At 42.7% G+C, this 22,342-nt stretch overlaps 1 protein-coding gene across 1 annotated transcript in view; it reads left to right on the top strand.

Moving 5' to 3' along the window:
- The window catches only part of LOC146380994 (transcription factor COE3-like), a 59,944-nt gene that overhangs the window by 15,436 nt on the left and 22,166 nt on the right, over positions 1–22,342 (top strand). The window contains exons 6-10 of the mRNA XM_084938569.1: positions 10,493–10,574; positions 15,427–15,544; positions 17,271–17,404; positions 17,507–17,633; positions 21,820–21,908. Coding sequence (XP_084794695.1) covers positions 10,493–10,574; positions 15,427–15,544; positions 17,271–17,404; positions 17,507–17,633; positions 21,820–21,908 — 550 coding nt within the window. The remainder of the gene's footprint in view (positions 1–10,492; positions 10,575–15,426; positions 15,545–17,270; positions 17,405–17,506; positions 17,634–21,819; positions 21,909–22,342) is intronic.

The raw sequence follows: 22,342 nt of genomic DNA, 5'->3' as shown, positions 1-22,342 counted from the left end.
TGTTCTGGAGCAGTCGTCACTCTATCGTCTCATCTTTTGTGTAATAAAAATATAACAGCTGGAGACTGCGGCGCTATTTTCTTCCACCGACACAGAACTGAAATCAGCTGATTCAGGATCGATAAGCTGGCTCGGTAGGCAGACTAACAACTCCATGGAATTAGACTACCGAGAACCGGCTCTCTACAAGAACTGTTCTCGAGTCCCATCCCTAACAGCAGTCGATGTGTCACAGTGGGTAAATTTAGACTGGTCTTATATAAACGGTGCCTGCAGCCCGACACAGTAGCAGACTACAAGACGACAGCAGGTTCTGGGTGTGGGTGCTGCTCGTTCTGCTGGTGTGTTTTTGTCATGCAGCTCGTTGGGGATCATTTTCTAATTAAAACTGACATAAAGAACATGAATAAAACATACAGAGAGTGCTAGCACAACACGCTAACAAACGCTCTGACAGCACTTAGTAAACACTCCAAGGACGCATCAACAACAACTGAGATAAATAAACAGGAAGATGAAGAGAGAACAAGACAAGGACACAGTCACAGCTCACTGGGAACACGCTAAGAACATGCAGAGCACTATGTTGCTGCCTGACAGCTTCTCTAGTTTCCAATTACAACAAAAGTCAGAGGTCGAGTGAAGCGGATTCATCAGGCTAATCGCGTGGTGTTGTTTCCTGTTGCTGCTGACCCTTGAGGTCGCAGACACACTCAGCTTCAGTCTCAGAATCGTCTCTAGAAACAAACACTCGTTCCTCTGTACGCTCTTTTTAAAACGACACAGGTGACCGCTCTGTCCAGACTGGCCCGAGCTCCCGCCAACCTGAACTGAATAAATGATGGATGAATACCTTTGCAGGCTGATGATCAGTGTTTAAGTCTTTGGTTGTAGAGTCAGGGTCAGCATATCTGCTGCTCGATGTGTACTAGCAAAGATCACAAAGGTAACAAAGGTATGTCAAAAATGAGCAAAGTTCTATGATACTGAATATGTTTTACAAACAGAAAGCAGCAGTACTGATTCACTGTCCTGTTGTGGTGCTTGAATTGTAGAAGCAGCAAACAACAGTAAGCGCCTGCAGTCAGAGGTGCCAGGTTCAAGAGTCTCCTACTTAAATTTAAACCCTCCGATTAACGTGAAGTGAAGTTATGGAGCTTCCTCTGAGCAGCTGGACTCAGGCTGAACAGAATGAAGATCAGACGGCTGACGGTTGGCGTTTATTTCTAAGAGAAACGTGAACGTTCAGCAGGTCGGTCAGGTAAACGCTGAGCTGTTAGTGAGCTGCTGCTTCTGTCTGTTGACAGTCTGCGGATGCTGGCTGGTTATGATCGAATACACTGACTGACGATTGGTTGCCCCTCTTCTCTGTGACCCTGTGACTCCCCTCCTTTATGCTACCTGCCCGCTGCTATTTAATATCCAGCAGCTGTTTCCTATTTAATCTCTGTGAAGCCTTACTGCTTATTAAAGTATATTACTGCCCATAAATCGGGGGTCTCAAACTTAAATGAGCCGGGGGCCACTGTCGTCTCATTGGACAGATACTTTAGTGTTCAAGTAACAAACAAGAAAACACGCACAAATATTTCCTAAAATATTTTGCTTTTTTTTTTTTTAAGTGTCAAATAGACAAAACTGCAAATGTGAGCACAGATTGAAGCCTGTCATTGGTCCTCTCTGTCTGTGCACGTGGCAGCTCTTCTGCTATCATTGTGTTTGTATTCAACTAAATCTAAATGCAGACATGAGTGTACACACGTGTTTGTGACTCTGTCACTGAACTAACACAGCCAGTCCCTCAGCATGTTCGTACTCTCTGCTCATATTCAGTCGTTTTTGGCTCTTTAAAGAACTCATTTTACCAAAAACGTCACTTCAAGCGACAAACTGCTTTATATGTCTTCATGTCAATACAGCCCCTGGGCCGCTGCCACAAACCTCTCCAGTTTCTGTGTCTCAAGGCGTCTTTACCTTGAAGTATGTCAGATCTGAGAATGAAACCACATAAAACCTTCAGACAGTTTTTTCTCTGTGAATCAGCAGAGAGACGGCTGTGCTCTGACCCTGTGGGCTCGCTCAGGTTCACGCTCGTGTCGGCGTTACTGAGCTGATCTCAGTGAACATAAATCTGTGTTGATGGTTTTGATTCTTTGCCTTTGTACTGACTCTAGTTTCTAAACAAAGGCAGGCAATACAAACTCAGCAGTCATTACTTCACTGTATACATTTGACTTTAAACAACTGCACAGGCGAACTCCACCGCTCCTGGAAATCGGACTTGTGTTGCAGTATTCACTTAGATTTTTGATATGTGCATCTGCAGCGTGTTTGATCTTCTCCTGTTGGTGTGAAGACAACATGTTTGTCTTTATTTATGAGAACTGATAAAAAGATGATTGTGTGCAGAGAAACAGGTGAAGAGTGTGAACAGAGGTGATGAAGAGTGTTTAAAGGCAGCAGCTGCTTTAAAGCAAAGATGAACCTGAGAGAGAGCAGCGCAAATGACTCGCATCAGATTAACAGACAGAGCTGCCAGCAGCACGTAAATCACACACACACACACACACACACACACACACACACACACACACACACACACACACAGGGAGGCAGTACATTACCGTCAGTATAATTCGTCCTCACTCTGCGACTACATTTTCTACCTCATAGAGCATATTAACTCCATCACAGTGTGTGTGTCTGTATGTGTGTGTGTGTGTGTGTGTGTGTGTGTGTGTGTGTGTGTGTGTGTGTGTGTTCCCAGTGTCAGTGTGTGTTTGACTTCTATTCTTCGAGGAGATAAATTTGCGGTGCGTCCTAATTTGCTGCTCGTAAATATGAGCTAGTGTGTGTGTGTGTGTGTGTGTGTGTGTGTGTGTGTGTGTGTGTCAGGTCTTCTCTGCTTATCACATAACAAATTGAAAGCTTAATCTGTGCTGTGTGTAGATTTATGACCTCGATCGCTGGCGAGGAAATACTCGGGGAAACGCAGAAGACGAGGAGGAGGAGGGTGGAGACGGATGGAGCGTGTGTGTCTGAAGATAAGAGCACGATCAGCTGAGACCGCACAGCGATAAGACCGTGTACGAGCAGCCGATCAGAGGTCAGAGGTCGCGCTGACAGACAGAGGTTATCTTCAGACAAACATAAGCAGGACTTCCTGCTGAGAGAGGAACAGGAAACAAAAATAACTGTGGTAACCATGGCGATAACCACTGCGTTCTTATTGCACCCACGTGGTTTCTGCATTGGCGTTCACATCTCTACGCCACCTGTGTCAGCGGCCAGCAGAGCCGGTGGTCGGAGCGTGATTCGTGTCCCACGCTGGAGTAAACCTGTTAACATCCATGAATCAGCCGCGCGGCGTCCACGGCTTTTTCAGCCGTGTGTTAAATACGGAGATTTTCCTGTTAACACTCAATGATGCAGCCCAGGACCGAGGGTGGAGTTCCTCTCTAATTAAATCTAATTGTATTTTATTTGAAATTATAATTTCATTATATTTGCCTTCAAAGGTAGGCAGACCTTAAAAATGAGCTAACCACGAGGTTTACGGGAAACAAAGACAGAATGATACTGTCATGGTAACTTTACAGAGAAAAAAACCCTATTATCTCGTCTTACGTCAGAAACATTTTTGTACTTTTTGAGTAAATTAATCCTCGTGTTTCATATTTTTAAATTTTATTTAAAATTCATTATGGTGACGAGCGCGATGGATGTTCTTATTATCCAACTCTGCTTTTATTAAATTATTATGTGACCTTCCAGTGATGAAGTCTAATGTCTCTGACAATCACTGTTCAAACAAAGTTTCAAAAGGTTGCCACAGGTAAGTAAGGCTACGTTCACACTGCAGGTCTTGATGCTCAATTCAGATTTTTTGATCAAATCCGATTTTTTTGTCTGCTCGTTCACACTACAAATAAAATGTGACAGCAAACGCGCTCTAGTGTGAACGCTCAAAGCGGCCGCATGCGCAAAAGAAGACGTCACACACAACGGCTCTGTTTAGACCCAGAGCAAACAGTGTTGTTTGACTGATGGCCTTAATATAAAGACTTCAGACTTTACGTTTCCCAATTTTTGCTTTAAGTTATTTTGTTATTGACATAATAATGTAAATAACCTAACAATGATCCTTATTGCTGTTTTAGAGGAGCGGTGCTTCAGAGGATAGCTGCAGATTTCTGTCAGAATCTGCAGATTATACAGTACAAATAAAATGTTCACGTTTCTCAAACGTTGTCTTCCCAACAGTTTCACTGACATCTACACGGGATGGCCAGGAAGCGTTCGCGATGTCTTCTCCGGCGCTGATAATTGGTGTCTGTCTTGTGTCGGTGACGTAAAAGACAGATTTAATGCGACATGACCATCAAACAGCAGTCGCTTTCTAAAACATCTGATTTGTATCGGATTCAGCACCACATACGAAAGTGACCCAGATCGGATTTGAAAATATCGGATTTGTGCCGTTCACACTGTCACACCATGATCGGATAGATGGGTCACACAGGGTCAGAAAAATCGGATTTGATGCGCTTTGGCCTGCAGTGTGAACGCAGCCTAAAACACCTGAAAGTTGGGCAGAATATTGTTCTTCTGCAAAATTCCTGAGAAATTCTGCGCTGCCTAAAATTACTAATGCACGTGTTAAACTTATTTACACACCATATAAATTTTCACGCAGTATTTCTGTTTCCCGTACAAAGCAGACTTGTTAATTGTTCTTAATCTAGCGTACTTCCTTTCCAGTATTTGTAGATAACTTTGTAAGTAGAATATGTTTAATTACAGGCGATCAGAGCCTTGGTCGCCGGCCGACCTTGTTAGGGTAGTGAGGGTTAACATCTCACCTTTATTTTCTCCGTTTGAAGCAGCAGCGCGTACCTGAAAAACTAAACAGACAGGAAAAATCTGAACTCCTGCACGTGTATAAAACACTTACCGTGGTTACTGATGGATGATGCTGTGTGAATCTCTCAGTGTCAACCTGCGGTCGAGCCTCATGTTGAGGCATTTCTTCTTTATGAACTTTTTGTTTCCTTGATCTAAAGTAACTTCTCACATCAAACAGCTGAGATGTTCACCTGTTCAGGTGTGCAGTCAGTCTTTCATGTTGATTATTGACTCAAAGTGTAAAAGTGATTTCAGTCTGCGGTGCTGAACTTCGTTTGGAAAAGCTCAATTTGTTTACAGAACATCTGCTCAGAGTGTGTGTGTGTGTGTGTGTGTGTGTGTGTGTGTGTGCCACTGTCAGCACTTTGTCCTTCTGTAGGCTCATTAGAGACAAGCTGCAAGGAATGCTGGGTAATCAATACTGCTGAGACCCTTAGAGACCAGACACATCGCCTTAGAGCGAGTTCTGTCTTTTTTGTCCTTCTATGTGTGTGCGTGTTTACAACCCGTTACCGTGGAAACCGCTGTGATGCTGCGGTACTGACCCTCCACACGCACCCATCCGGACAGCTGGCATCACAGTATTTTGTAAAACTGTAGAAAGCAGAGACGGTGTTTCTGAACATGGGACCTGAGCAGGCTGGTGGGGCTGAGTGGAGGAGACGCTGGCGTTGGGGTTGGAGTGCGGATGCGGCTGTAGTCTCGGCTCTTTGTCTTCTCTCCTTCATCCCTCCGTCTCTCCTGGGAGAGGATGACAGCGGAGGAGGAGAGAGGGAGGGAGTGCTCAGGGTTACAGCTGACAGGATGACAGAGAGCGCGTCCTTTGGATTTACCCACTGTAAGACATACAGACACAAACATCCTGAGCCAGAGTAAATATGTCATCCACACTCTGAAACATAGGACGCATCTGTGAACTCTGATTGGTCAGCAGCTGTCTGTTAAAACCAAACTCATCCTAAAGCCAGTAATAAGCTGTGGTTGAACACTTTAAATGTTTTAGTGTGACACGTGCTTCAGACAGTTTCATGTTTTGTTCTCCAACATTAAACACGTCCGTGAATCTGTCTTACCACGCTAAACAAACCTGGACCAATCAGGAGAAAGCACAGGTAACTTCAGGCATGTTTTATGCATGACAACAGTGATTTGATTAGCTGAACAGGTTTTACTCCGTCACCTTCCAAGGTTCTCTACAACAAACTATCTCAACCTCTGTTTCATAGAGGATGACCTGACATTAAAAGGACGTCATAGAAACACAGACTGAGTAACTTCAATCACTTTTTGTTTAAAAACACAAACTCATGGATGTGCCTGCACTGTACAAAGGGACAGAGACCATTGTTATGTAACTTTTCTTGAATAAAAGCTGTTTAAATGAGACAACAAGAAAAGAAAAATCAGATGAACTAAGTTCAGTTCATTTTTATTTCAAACATTTCAAACGTGCCTTCACAATCATTACAAAATATCATTCCATTATCTGTGTGAAAAGGAGCAGAAGTATTTACTTATTTGTCCCCACCCCCTCAAGTTTTACCTCTCATTCATTTAATTTTCTATTTAGTCTTAAATTAAACAAACAACATATGAAACAAAAGTAAAGCAAAACAAAACAAACATACAGAAATCAAAAACAAGAAATAATCAAACCCCACCACAGTACAGTTTCTTTCATATGAAAAAGACACAATGTGTAAATTTGCAGATTCACAAGTTATGGAAAAAACAAACAAACAAACAAACAAACAAACAAAAAGAACAACAACACCATTACCAGCAACATCACCGTCCTGGGTTAACCCTGTTTTCTTCATGCTTATAATTATTTAAAATTAGGTTTTTATATTTTAATTTAAACGGGTTTATGTTTTTACTGTCTTTTATTTCTTCTGTTAGTCTGCTCCATAATTTAACTCCTGCAACTGAGATAGACATCGTTCTTAAAGTCGTTCTAGCACTTTGTAGTTTTAAATCCCACTTCCCTCTTAAGTTATACCCACCGTCTCTTTCTATGAACAATTTACAGATTTCTTTTGGAAGCAATTTATTTCTTACTTTATGTATTATTTGCACTGTTTAAAGCTTCACCAAGTCTTGGAATTTAAAAGCTTGCATTTTGACAAAGAGTGCATTTGTATGGTCCCTGTACCCCACATTATTATTAATCTGATGGCCCTTTTCTGTATTATAGTTATTGTTTGTGTGTTACTTTTGTATGTTTCCCCAGACCTCGACACAGTAGCTCATATACAGCAGTAGTAAAGCAGAGTATAACATGTGCAGGGCTTTCTGATCCAACATGTGCTTTGCTTTCCCCACGACGGCCCCGTTTCAGTTTCCCCCGAACATCGGTGCTGTGTGGCTTCCAGCTCGTGGTCAATGATCACACCAAGACATTTTATTTCATTTACTCTTTCTAAACATACATTGTCAACACATATTTCTACTTTGATGTTTTTCTTTTGGTTTCCAAACAACATGAATCTGGTTTTATTGAGATTCAATGATAATTTATTTATATCAAACCATTTCTTTAATATCGTTAATTCCTGTGTGATCATCTTCAAAACCTGTGGCAACTCCACACCTGAACACAGTATATTTGTGTCATCTGCAAATATTACAACCTTTAAAATCTCCAAGACTGTGCAAATATCATTTAAGTACATAATAAACATTTTTGGACCCAGTACTGAACCTTGAGGTACTCCACAAGCTATAGCCATCAAATTAGATTTATATTCATTTATTTGTTCATATTGTTGCCTATTCCCTACATAGATTTTTACCCAGTCCAAAACCACTCCCCTAAACCCACACCTTTCCAGTTTGTTATTAGAATTTCATGATTAACAGCATCAAACACCTTCTTTAGATGTAAGAAAACGAGTGCGTACCTCTTATTATCCACACATTCTGTTATCTCTTCCATTAAATCTATCAGTGCCAAAGCTGTTGACCTGTTGATCTGAACCCATACTCACTATCTGTCAGTAATTCATGTTTTTCCACAAAACTGTCAAATCTTTTTATGAAGAGTTTTTCCAGTATCTTAGAGCACTGGGAGAGTATTGACACTGGTCTATAGTTTGTAAAGTGATGCCTTTCACCGGTTTTGTAAATGGGAACAACTTTAGCAAAACCGCTGTTTGAAACGACAAGTTGAATATATGTTTTAATGGTTTTACAACACCATCAATCTTTACTGTTACCATATCAATATCATTCCAGTCTGCACTGGTCTTGTTCTCTAACTATGTCATGAAGCTCTTTCTCTTCCACTGCTCTTAAAAACGTTGAGCTTCTATTGCTTTCAGTATTTTCACCAGTGTCCCATCAACCTTTATTTCTTCTGCCAGTTTTGGCCCCATGTTTACGAAGAATTCATTAAAGCCATTTACTATCTCTTCCATGTTATTAATACTTCTTGTCCCTCTATAAAGTACCCAGGGTAATCATTATTCCCTGATTCATCTTTGATTATACTGTTTAATACGTTCCAGATATCTCTTGTGTTATCTTTATAGTGTTCCAACCTTTTTATGAAATACTCTCTTTTACAGGATCTCATTATATTAGTTAATTTATTTTTGTAAGTTTTATACTTCCTTTCAGTTTCTATTGTTCTCTTTTTTATGAATTCTCGATATAGGGGATTCTTTGTTTTTGCTGGCATTTTGTAGTCCTTTAGTCCTCCGTGGTTTTCCTGCATAGTTGTGTTTCCTGTCGATTTCAATTACTGGGCAGTTTTTATCAAGTAACGTGTTAAATGTTCTTAAAAATACTTCGTAAGCTTTATTAACTTATGTTTGTTTATATACAATATTCCAATCATGCTTTAAAAGTTCATTTCTAAGACAGTTTAACGTCTTCTCTGTTCTTATTCTTTTGTCCATCGTTGTTCACTTTATAATGGCAATTATAAGATGCAAAGACTGGTAAATGGTCACTTATATCACTGACTAACAGCCCACTTTTATATTTTCTTCTATTATATTTGTAAATATATTATGTAATAGAGTCGCGCAATGAGATGTTATTCTGGTCGGTCTTGTTATCAGTGGAAATAAACCGATGCTGTACATGGAGTCAATAAATTCTGCTGTACTCTTATTATGAGTCAGTATTAAAGTCCCCACAAATAAACATTCTTTTCTGCTTTATATTTGTAAATAAGTCCTCCATATTATCCTTAAATATCTCAATCTTAGATCCTGGTGTTGTGTATATACAACTGACAATTAGGTTTTTCCTTTTTTCCATACTTATTTCCACTGTTAAACATTCAATCACGCCATCAGTAACAGTCGTCGTTCTTCCCATTCTGTCGTACTTTAGGTTTTTATCGATGTAAAGTGCCCCCCCACCTCCCTTCTTGTTGATCCCGTCTACATGAAGGAATTCATATCCATTCATTTTAAAGTCTTCTTCTTTTCCAGGAGTTATCCAGGTCTCTGATATGGGTTACGGTTATAAAGCCTACCCTAACCCTATCACCTTGAATGGCTGTTTAAAGTGTGTTATATATTCTTTGATGGATTGAAAGTTTGCATATAAGCTTCGACTTTTAACGTGAACCGTTGTTATACCTGTTTCTACCTTGATTTTCTTTTTAAGTTGCTCATTTGTATAATAATTGCATTCATTTGTCTTATTGTTAAAGAAATTACAATCAGGATCTATGTTGCTGTCATACACAATGTCCTATTGTCAATATCTATGAGTTGTTAGTTGAAAACTGTCAGACATCTGAGTTGTTTGTGCAACTTAGTCCCATCATATTTAGCACTGCTTTGCATTCTGACTTATCAGTTTTATTTTTGTAGGTCCGTCATCTCTGTGATGACTAGAACCTGCTCTGGTCTTCCATTTAACTCAATGAATATTTTACAGTCTGACGTCCAAGTTCACTGTATTTTCTTCTGTTTTCTTAATATCCTTGCTTGTCTTGCAATGTCAGCATTTTTCTTGATTAGGTGTTCGTTTAAATAAACATTTGTACCCTTTAGCTTTCTTCCTCGCTTGAGCAGTTCTTTTTTCTGTTTTCTATTAACAAAACGAATGATAATGGCAGGTATTTGATTTTTGTTTTTCCTTGGAAGAGGATGGCATCCCTCAATATTTTTACTGTCCATTTCGATACCCTTGGTTTTGAAGATGCCATCACCTGCTCTTCCGTAGCTCTTGCTCGTGTGGCTCCCCTCTCTCTGACGCTGCTACCCGTGCATATGTCTGATGCTTGGTTTCCAGTCCCGTCACTATCACATCATTTACTCTTGAATATTGTTTGACAGTCTAGGATCGCCCCTGGATTCGGTGCTCATATAATTAAACCTCTCTTGAATACTCAAACCTTTATTGTAGAAGTAACATGTTGATCAAACAGCGTGCACTCCAAACAGCTCCAGCCTTTTGATCTTAACCTGTGAGATGGTTTCCAGTAGAGCATTCCTCCCCCCAGCTTCACATTTGTGTACAGCAGATCATCCAGTTTGATCTTAGTGTGTGTGTGTGTGTGTGTCTATTACTGGTTAATAGATATGCAATCAGCCCTGATCACACCTCATCTGTGTGTTTGCAGGTTTTTTCTCAAGTTTTTTCTGAAGTGTAACCAGAACTGCCTGAAAAATGCAGGAAACCCACGAGACATGAGGCGATTTCAGGTAAAACACACACACACACACACACACACACACACACACACACACACACACACACACACACACACACACAGATGAATTAATTTCCCTAAAGGGCAGGACATGGCTGTGGATGATCCCATAATGCATTGCAGCAGGGCAGCCCAAGGCTTATTGCTTTGGAGATAAAATATGAGAGGTCATCAGAGACGTCTGTCTGTCCATCCTTCCAATTATTTGTGTTCAGCATCTGTTTGGTGTCTGAATGAAGTGTTAAATGATTAAATTCAAGCTTCCTGTCAAAAGCAGTAACATGGTAGTAAGTGTCAGTCACAATCACGCCGGTACAGACAGGATAATTCGACGTTCACTTATCAATAATGAAACTTTAAAAATAAATAATCCTTTGATAAGTAGAACTGGTGTAGAACAAAGAAGCTGATGTTCCAGAGGAACACTCGTTCATGAGAGTTTGTTCCTAACAATCGCTGCTGGATCAGAGTCGGCCTGTCCGTGTCTGATGCTGGTAAGAGAAAGAAACCAGAAGCTTCTCAAATATGAAGCCCCACCAAACAAAATCTCCCACCCGGAGCTGCCTGAAAGCATCAGAAGCTCCAGATGTTGAGGGTATCTGCAGATGTTTATCACCACGGCTACCACAATAGAGTTTTAAAAGACGTGAGGGCGTAATAGCCCACGTAAGTGCATTTATCAGTGGTGCTTCAGAGCGTCAAAATCATAAAACCTTTCTGTAGTAGAAATGTGCTCCACACTGTGGGGTCTAAGCCGTCACCAGATCCCTGAGCCATGCACTAAACCAACACACAGTAGAATATGTCATTTATGTGTTTTTATTACATTGATCCTCAAAGTCTTTGCAATCAGGGAACAAAGAAAATAATCATGAAATCTAAATACTTGCACTAAAAGACAGACGGTCATAGCAGTTATTCATTATTATTATTATTATTATTATTATATTTATTATTATTTTCTTTTCCCACTATTTTATAGCGATACATATGTGTGTGGGGGGTGTTTGCATGTTGTTTGTGTTATAATATTGATTTGATTTGATGTTGGTATGTTTGACATCTTTGAAAGTGTAGCTGCGTGTCCGTGCAGACACTCAGTAAAAGAAAATATCAAAATGCTGCTCTGGATTTACAGCAGCATAAAAATGTTTCATTCATGATCTCAGTAAATATAAAGGAGGCAGTAAAGCTGCTGTGACCCTCTGTGTTGTGTCTCAGGAAGAGCCTGCTGACCCCGAGCGCCTTCATGAAGCTCAGATTAACTGAGTGCGCAAATACAGACGCCCCACAGTTAAACACCCACGAGAGCTTCATTCATCAGACACTTAACAACGAGCACCGCTTATCAGGAAGAACAGCCCCATGATTGATCCTCATTATTGATCAGACCCATCGTACCGTTACGGTCCAAAAGAGCAGCTGAAGCCAGCAGGAGGTGGGAGGAGCCATAAAACATAAACACATATTTGAAAAAAAATGAATACCTTCAAATCTGCAGAAAGTAAACAAAAACGTTGATGTTATTATCTAAGGAAAACATGGAATGAGCTGACAACATGCGATTTATGTGATGAACACGTTTCTAAAAAGTTGCTGCATTACGTCAAACACATCAACGCGTTGATGAGTCCGTCGATGTCTGCAGCACCAACAGCTGACGAAAAAACGGCGACACGATTAAAGAAAACAAACTTCTGCGATCTGTCGCTCGGAGGAAAGTCAGTACAGCCCTAAGAAATGTCAGGTTCACATAGCGTCTCCTTCATCGCGCTGTTACCTGTTCACCTGTCATATCACAGGTGTACAGGTGTTCACTGCCAATCACACGAACCCAGAAACAACAAGACAACACCAGCAGCCTGTTGTCGGTTACACCAGCTCGGTCTGTGGGACCAAGAACTTCAAACCTGCAGTTCCTCTGACATCCAGCAGAGGCATCAGTCAGTCAGTACATGTACATGGCTGATACACAAACCGGCCATTACTCAGTAAGCAAGTGCGCTAGTTCCTACCTCGTAAGTTCACGAGGAAGTCCAGGAGATTGCTGCGTTCGGAACAACAGGATGAAAATATCTATTATGTTAGTGTTAACTCAGAGTCAGCACATTTTTACACCAGAGAATAAAGACGGGCAAAAGATTGATTTCCAAATATACTGGCAGCTCTCCAGTGAGACATTAAAGTTAAATACAACGATGCAGTTATAAAACTGAACTCAGGAACAAATAAAACACTGAAATAAGCCAAACATGAACCATGGATCATCAAAGTGAATTTTATCTCATGCTTAACTTCCACTGGGTGGCGAAAGCCTGCGGGGGTTGAAAGCGAGTGCCGTGATTCAGGCGTTTCTCATGAGCCTCGACCTCCCGGCCAGTTGACATCTCTGAAAATGTTGGAGCACTTTTGCAAACGGGCAATGTCTCGATAAACGATATTTAACTTTACACGTCTACATCTTTAAACATCTTTAAAGTTGTGATACAGAAAAAGTAATATTTCAAACTTTACTTAGAGTCTTTGCCACTCTCATCCACTATTGCCACTTTCCCTCTGGGCTTAATAAAGTCTCTCTGATTTTCAGTTTTGGACGAAATGCATTCTGGGATACTTGGCTTCAACAAGCCCAGACAAGTACACACGAGTACATGCAAGTATGCATATTGAGAAACAACCTCTGGTTCGGTCTCTATAGATTATTTCCCCCCTCGTAACAGCTGCAGGGGGGAAGATGTTTTATAACTTGGCCTCTTCGACTGACAGGTGGGTTTAGCTGCGAACTGTCTGCTAATATGGCTGCTGTGAGGTTATCGTAGTAACAGGGTATCCAAGGAGTCTGAGAAGCCTGCTAATGTTTAAGCTTCAAAGTCTCAGAAAGCTCTGCGTGATGCAGGGTCTGCAGCTTCCTCCCACAGATGTGTTTTTACAGGAAGGAGATGCCCTACACCTACTGTCCACCTGACCAGCCAATCAGCTTGCAGAGCAGGTGATATTCACTCAAGAAGAAAGAAACAAGCTTTATTGATAACACACACAATCATACAGAGAAATGTGTCATGTCCGAGCTGCAGACGTAGCCGCGCCATTCCAGGGCTTGGTGTTTGGCATGGGGGGCCTACCCAGGACCTCTACTGGATGCTGGGATGGAATCGAACTTCCACTCCAAAGGTGTGTGGTCTTATCACTACTATCCAGCTGCCACAGATTTTACTCACGAAGCTTCGCTGCTGCTGAAAGAGAGGAGACATGTCATTCGAGAAAACTGCCTCTCTCCTCCGTCTGCTCGTTGTCTCACAGCTTCACGCACACACACACACAGTAACACACACGCTCGCCGCCACGCCGCGCTGGCCACGCTGACAGGATGTTAAGTCCACTTAAAGCAGCGGGGCAGGGGGAGGGGGGAGACGGGCCAAGCGAGCCGCAGGAGGAGAGAGAGGAGGACGGAGACAGGTGAAGTCAGGTGTATACTCGTGTGTGGTTGTCGTGGTGACAGCAGGGTGAAGGATGTGCTGGTTAGCCACTGTGGCGACAGAGGACACTTCTACTCGCTCTCAGCATGACCTTCTGCTCCGTCGCCATGGATCAACGGCAACAACCTCGCCACGGCAACCAGCCACAGATGATGAATGGCCACAACCTGGCACCTGGCAGTGACATCATAAAGAAGGCGGGTTCATTCAGACAATGAACCTTTTTACATTTGTCACATCATTTTATTTCCTGTGTTTAAACACTTTATACTCATCCTGTTTGCGGCTCGTTTAGAGTGTTCCACAAACTTTCATCAGGTCAGAGGTCAAAGGGAACCGCAGAGGTCAAAGAAATATCAAAGCATAAAGTTTACAGTTTGTTGCCAAGAGAACGTCCTCATTATGAAATCTTAATTTTGTTTTAGAAGCCTTTAATTAAAGAGGAAATAATGTCTGACGGTGACATCATCAGTGTGAGCAGTGTTGGGAAGGGTACTTTCAAAATGTACTCCACTACAGATTACAGATTACATGCCCCAAAATGTATTTTGTAACGTATTCTGAATACTTTGGATTACTTAAAATATTATCATGCTGTTTACAACTACATGAATGTCCTATTGCTGTGTGATTTATTACTGTTACTGAAGGTTACTCTCCATACCAACACCAGCTAGATGTTTAAATCTTAATATAAATGAGTAACAGTAGGTGGACATTAGGTAAGGCTGCACTTTTTGCAGCGATCTCGTATACAAAACTATTCGGCGCGTATATAAAACAGGTCTGCGGCTCCGAACTGTAGTAAAGGGACCTCTGGCTAATACGTCGGGTTCGTGTCGGGCTCGTAGCTGAAAACTAGCTTTACTTTGTTTTCTGGGTCAACTTTGCGAGAGACAGAGAGAGGCATTGAAAGGCTGCTGCAACGGAACTTATTGTTTTCGGAGGAAAACACGAACACAGCGTACAGTCGAGTCTTAACAGCTTACTTAGAACTGGGCTCATCAAAAATATTTCTTCACGTCATTATGAGCCGTGAGATTGAGACTCGGGCATTTGAGCCTCTTAATGCGTGTTTTGTTTGGGTTTTCACCGGCGTGGAAACCAAAAATAGAGAGAGCATAGCCTAATATATGAAACAGGAAAAGTCCGCCGTGTAATCCATTTATTTCAACAAAGTAACTGTATTCTAAATACCACCTTTTTAAACTGTAACTGTAACGGAATACAGTTACTCATATTTTGTATTTTAAATACGTAACGGCGGCACATGTACTCCGTTACTCCCCAACACTGAGTGTGACATCACCAGTGTTTCTGTTCTTTTCCCGCTGTCATGATTAAATGTTTTTGGCTGTGTCTCTGCAGGTGGTTGTGTCAACGACGGTGAATGTGGATGGTCACGTTCTCGCCGTCTCCGACAACATGTTCGTGCACAACAACTCCAAACATGGCCGCCGGGCGCGGAGACTGGACCCGTCTGAGGGTACGCTTCTTTTTAACTCTTTTTTGCACCCCTCACTCAGATAGTGGAGCTGATGAACAAGTGCCAACCTCTCATTCAAACATGGCGACAGGCTGGGCGTGCTCAAAGGAGAACTTCCTGTCAGAGTTTCAGAGTCCACCAATCACAGTCAGCTCCTGTACTGAGAGCTCTGTCACTGGTCTGACTGGTGTAGGAGATCCGACAGTTGCAGAGAGACGAGTGTAATTTGCTCTTTGCAGAGAAATCAGCCTAGTGGATTGTGGGTAGGAAGACCAGACGCTTCAGGGTCCCCAGAGAGGACAGTGTGTGTCTATGCGTGCATGTGTGTGACTGAGTGTCTTTTCGCGGGCCGTTCAACCTCTTTAATTGCCCTCCTAATTAAAGACAGTTACCATGGAAACCACCCCTCCCAGTCAAAGCGAGGGGAAGTCCCGTGGGTTTGAGCTCTCGCTCATTTTCAGCTCTGCGCTCGGTTATTTCTGCACACTTACCTCCGTGCCGTGAAGGCTTTCAAACCTGCGAGTTCACCCAGCCACCCACTCCACCTCAGATCCACCGTCTCACACAGGAAGTCGCCGTCCCTGCACCATGTTCTCCATGTCTAAAGTAAAACACCGCCGGAGTTCACTCATTGTGTTGCTCTACGAACAGACGTGTGTTTAAATATTAGATCGGTTTCCTGAGAATACGGCGGAAACTCGGGACCAGGTGGACTCGACTGCAGATGAGTGAAACGCACGCGTGTTACAAACACACCCTCATCCCTGATGACAGAACAGCCCGGCGACAGTGTGTGACTCTCAGGGTGTGATGGTCAGTAATGTTTGGGTCACTTTATAACAGATTTATTTTTCTATTTCTAAAACATGAAGCGACAGCGCAGGAGCGTCACAGAAAGTCTGCACCTGACGCCAGCTCACAGAATCGCATCGAATCGAATCGAATCGAATAGAATAGAATAGAATAGAATAGAATAGAATAGAGGTCAGGTGCTATAATGCCATTTCAAGTCATCAAGTGATGAGATTAGCTGCCCTACCTCTCTCTCTCTCACACACACACACACACACACACACACACACACGGTACTTTCATTTCACTTTATAATTAATCTGCAGCCGCACTTGAAAGACGAGAGAGAAGTAGTCATTACCGGCTGAATATGTGTGTGCCTGAGTGTGTCTGAGTGTGTGTGTGTCTGTCTGAGTGTGTGTGTGTGTTATTGGAGTGAACTAAGCTAAAGCGGATAAAAGCCACGACCCAATTAACATTATGTGTGCGTGTGTGTGTGTGTGTGTGACCTTCAGTACTGTAGTAATGTAGCTCAATCTTTCTCAACCTGTGGGCCTGGACCCCTCGGAGAGGTCATGAAAGAGACTGAGTGTTAAACCCGCAGCGCTGGTTTAAAATGTGGATGTTTGATGCAGGATGTTGAAATAATGTGTGCGAAGGCTGCTTTTCAGGAGTTGAAATGTAGTTTCTCTTCTCTGATTGGCTGTGGCTCACACTGGGATTCCTAATAAAAGCCAATCAGGGCTCCGGTCCTCTGCTTTCTGAGCATCTGTGGTTCATTTGTGCTATAACGTTTTAACATGGAGCTCTGTGGCAATGATTCCCTGCTGGAACCTCTGCTGGACACTAGAGGAACTGCAGCTTCAGTTAATGAGACGCTAACACTTCTGTCTCTCTCTCTCTCCCTCTGTGTCTCTTGGTGTCTCTCGTCCAGCAGCCACTCCCTGCATTAAAGCCATCAGTCCCAGCGAGGGGTGGACGACGGGCGGCGCCACCGTCATCCTCATTGGCGACAACTTCTTCGATGGCCTTCAGGTCGTCTTTGGCACCATGTTGGTGTGGAGCGAGGTAATACCCTTCCGATCAGTTGGATAATTGATCGATATAGCAAACACTGTGTATTGTGTGTGTCAATACAACAACGATGACTCTTATTATTTCTCTCTCCAGCTGATAACCCCTCACGCTATCCGAGTCCAGACTCCGCCCCGGCACATCCCCGGAGTCGTCGAGGTCACGCTGTCCTACAAGTCCAAACAGTTCTGTAAAGGAGCGCCGGGACGCTTCGTCTATACAGGTAAGGACAGCTCCTGATCATCTGATTGGATAACACCACATTTTACCAGTGTGCTCTAGCAGGAGGCACCAGGTGGGATATTTGGACACCTTTTTAAGACAAAGCTTTATTTCCAGACTTAAAGAATGTTCTTTTAGACTCAAACACGCAGAAATCACGAAGCTTATGTATAAGTTAAATAAGGAAGATCTGTGGTCTCACATTTTCTATTTTTATTATTTAGCGGTCATCTAATTTTGGCTGTATTTTTCCAGTCCAATTTTATTTATAAAGCACTTTAACATAGCCAGCACAGGACCGAAGTGCTGTACAGAAAATAAGTGAAAAAAATAGAATAAGAGAAAACAGCAAAAATAAATAAATAAAACACGTAATACATAGAAATTAAAACAGCCCTATATTAAAAAAGAAAACAAGATAAAACAGCATAGAATCAACTAAAACCAACATCTCACGGGGTGTCAAAGGTCAGGGTCAAGAGGTGGTTCTCAGGAGTGACTTAGAAACAGGCAGAGGAGAGGCCTGTCTGCCAAGATGGGCCAGTCTAACCACAAAACAACCCTGACTTCAGACAGCACTCACATGAGTCGGTAATAAGATCAGTTTTAAATAAACTCTGATGGTCAAACATCCGAACCGCTGCAGGTGCAGGTAACATCTGTCTGGCAGCTGTCATTAATATTGCTCCAGCTTTATTAATCTTTCTCTATTTGTTGTCAGACTGGAGAACATTTCTTCTCTCCATGTGTCCTTATATCCTCCTCCTCTCCTCTCTCTTTGTTTCTTTTATCTCCGTTCATGCTGCATTGCAGTAATTATACACATTCAAATCCCATTAACCCGAAACATCTCTGGACTCACTTATGCGTGTCTGTGATGTCATCAGTCACATGTTCACACAGCAGCTGCTTTCACACCTCAGCAGATCAGAGGGATCCACCACCTCCACCCTGCATTGCCTACTCTCAGCATGCTTTGCACTGGGGGAAAGAAAACAGGAAGTGATGTTGAATAATACAGACCTCCTCCTCAGGTAGCAGGTCTCAGTCAAGTTTTTCTGCATGAGGCAGATCAACACATAAATGAGAAGCGCTGGCACAAGATCTGATATCATATTTAACTTGAATAAATTAAATTTAAATTTAATATTTCTCAGACTGAAGTTTTTCCATAAAATTAGATCAGATTAGGGTTTTCATGTCACAGAGTACGTGGGTCAAACCTTTCAGTTGGAGCTACTGAACATTTGTTTCCTGTATTCATAATTCAAATCAATTTATAAAAAATAATTTTCTTAAGTATTTAAATTATAAATAAATTATGAATAAATAAGATGGTAGTGCGAAAAGCAAGCAGCTAATCCTTGAGCTTTTAAAGGAATGTCGTGAATAATGTGAGTATTTACTAAAGGAACAAGTACCATAATGTTGGGGGATTACCTAACCATTACCCTTCCTCTGTGGGTGAAATCATTTAAAACGATGACACACGAATATAGACGTACAGCTTATCTTTATCACATGCACGGCTGGATGTACGTGTGAAGTACGTGAGTAAAGTAGAGCAGATCAATGGTGGAAACCCCGCCGATGCACATAAACGACACCACTCCGCTCGTTAAGGTTTCTCTCTGTGGTAATGTGTGCGCTCAGGCAGACACACGGCTTCAGCAGTCATGCAATTTCCATGAGTATCGATCTCAAAGTATTGATCGCTCCAACGCCTCCTGTCTGACCCGCCTTCAGATTTTCACTTCCTCAACACCCTCACATACACACTAACACACACTAACACACACACACACACACTGACACAAAAACACACACACACACACACACAGTGACACACACTGACACAAACACACACACACACACACACACACACACACACACACACACACACGTTTTCGTATCCTAACTGTAACCCTGACATTTTGAGCCTCAAAAATGTCTTCAAACAGGTATTTTGTCCCCATAAGTGACTGTTGGTCCCCACAAGTATAGTAGTAAGCTACTTTTCTGCCCTCACAAAGATGTCTAACACACACACACACACACACACAGAGCGAACCCTGCTGGTCAGACCTGAGTGCGAGGGAATTGCAGCGCCTCAGTCTACACGTGTCGATCGCTCCGAGCTTCTCGTCTTATCTGTATCGACGTCCTGTTCTGCAGACACTGCAGCCTGAACTGTCTGACAGTAAAACTCACTTATTAAAGTCAACGAATACATACAAAATAAATCAGGACTGTTGTTTCACAGTAAAATACGTCATTCGTGCAGCTGAGCCGCTGAACGTCTCCTCATCCAAATGAATGAACTCTGTCAGGCAGACAGAAGCACCAAAAACAAAGTGGGTTCCAAATAAAGCTGTGCTGATGTTTGACAGGTGTAGACACCTGACAGGAGCATGAAACACTGCCAGCCTGCGCACGATTACTGACGACTCACTCAGCGCTGAGGGTGGAGCTGAAGCGTCTCCTCAGATAGCCGGGGACTGACGAGATCCACGCTCGGTGTCGTGTCTGATCAATTCAAAGCCATCAAATCTTTATTAGCAGCCAATATAAACAGCAGATCAGTTCAGCAGCAGCAGTCTGTGGCAGTTACCACGGGGACGATCCATCACAACTTATCGATTGGATGGTTTCACTGTCTGCCGGTGTGCCTCATTAGAGCGCTTGATTTCAGACAATTAGCCAATCAGATAAAGACTTTAATGACAGCTGGTTTGTTCAGGTGTTCCAGAGTTTATTAAACTGCAGTGAAACATGAAGATATGAATAAAGACAGAAAACGTGAATCAAGAGCATCGTTCATTCGTCTTAGCTCACTTTGCAGAATGACATCAGCGTTTTTAGCAGCTCAGGTGTCTCAGGGACTCTGAGCTGAATGTGGAGTCATGGTCATGTGACCTATAGTTGTCAAGGTAAAAGCCTCATACAAATGAAATACAACACATAAGAATAAAACAGTCACGTCAACACAAACACGCAATAACAGGTCATTAAAAACAGCCACACAGCATCACCATCAGCCCCGCTGCACAGCTGCACATGCCGTCCAAACATGGCGTCCTGAACAGTCGCTGATCCGCCAGCTAAAGAGGAAAACGCTGCCAGGTTCAGGTGGTCTCTTCTTCTCATCGTGGTAACTCTGGTCTGACATCTTTTACCTGATGATCAGGTGTTACTGCTCTGCTGGGTGTGTTTGAAATTGCATGTGGACACGTGTCCTTAAAGACGCAGCGAGGATGCATTCAGGTTTGATCCAGGAGGAATCGGACCGACTGCAGGCGGAAGAAACACAGGTGACAGTAAAGTGTGTAACAGTCAACAACACAAGGTCACAGCCACTCGCACAACTATAGATAACACAGACATCTGGAGAGCTAACACACTCTTATAACTGCTGCCTGTCACGCCCTGTGAGCCTTCAAGGACTGAACACACACACACACACTCTCTCACACACAAACACACACACAGTTTGATGTATAGGAGAGTCGGTCTAAAGCTTGTTAAATGCAGCTGAACCAAGACGGGATTATGATTCATGCACTTCACACACACACACACACACACACACACACACACACACTCTGAGTCCTGGCTGTGCTCGGCTGCGTTCACTGACGCTCTGATTTATCACCTCCCAACCAGTTTAAACTGTAAATGATGTTAGAGGAGAGAGGAGGGGAGGGGAAAACAAAAAATGAACAAGTCTGATGGATTCGGCGTGTCTGAGGGTTGCAGATTTGCCGCGATGTGCACGGCTGCAGTTATTACACCTGACAAAGAGCAGCATAAATTATCAGTTCAAACTGAAGTGTGTGGTTTCCCGTCAGCGTGACAATGACGCCTCCGTGTGTTTCCTCCCGTCGGTCAGTACAGACGTTCTAATCCAATCGGCCCGTAAACTTTCTGGAGTATTTTCATTGACATTTATTTTTTCCTTTGTTCTCTCTGTGCACGACTTACATGTTTAATCCAGAAATAATCTAAAATGCTCACATGTAATCTGCGAGTAATGCGAGAGGAGTGTCTCACGTCTTATCCACGGCAGTCTGAGCAGCTGACAGTTTCACGTTTTTGGACTTGAAGACTTTAAAAAGTTTAACTAGTGAACAAATGTGACGATATTAATGTTGTGAGGTGTCTAATGGAAAGACCTGCTCCCTCCTCAGCGTTAAATGAGCCTACCATCGATTATGGCTTCCAGAGGTTACAGAAGGTCATCCCCCGCCACCCCGGAGACCCAGAGAGACTGCCGAAGGTAGGACGCGCTCAGACACACAATCGTTTTATACAAACACACAGAATAAGTGATTATTGTCGCTGTGTTTTTTCCATCAGTCTGCGTTCTGGTTGGCTGCTCAGAGTCCTGATAATCATCAGCTGCATCCACCGATTCTGCTGTTTAACTTGTTTTTGTGTGTCCACTCAGACCGACTCGCAGCTTCTAACACACACACAGTTTTCATCAAACCTGTAGTTTGGACACCAGTATCTGTTCAAAGGTTTCACATTTGTCCTGGTTTGGCTGAATTTGGTTCACATGAACCGCGTTACCACACATGTGATGCTCCAGAGAAAAGGCTGACGGTAAATTCAGCTGGTCAGTGAACGATCTGTAATGAAGCAGGAACCTTCACATTCCCCTACTGTGGGTTAATTTTCACCCGGTGGGGTGAAAAGCGGTGCAAAGGT

This window comes from Perissodus microlepis, chromosome 8 (assembly GCF_051167445.1).
Source record: "Perissodus microlepis isolate ML-2025 ecotype Zambia chromosome 8, ASM5116744v1, whole genome shotgun sequence".
NCBI classification, from domain to species: Eukaryota; Metazoa; Chordata; class Actinopteri; order Cichliformes; family Cichlidae; genus Perissodus; species Perissodus microlepis.
Note: the sequence above shows the minus strand (reverse complement) of the source record. Positions and strands in the feature narration are given on the sequence as shown.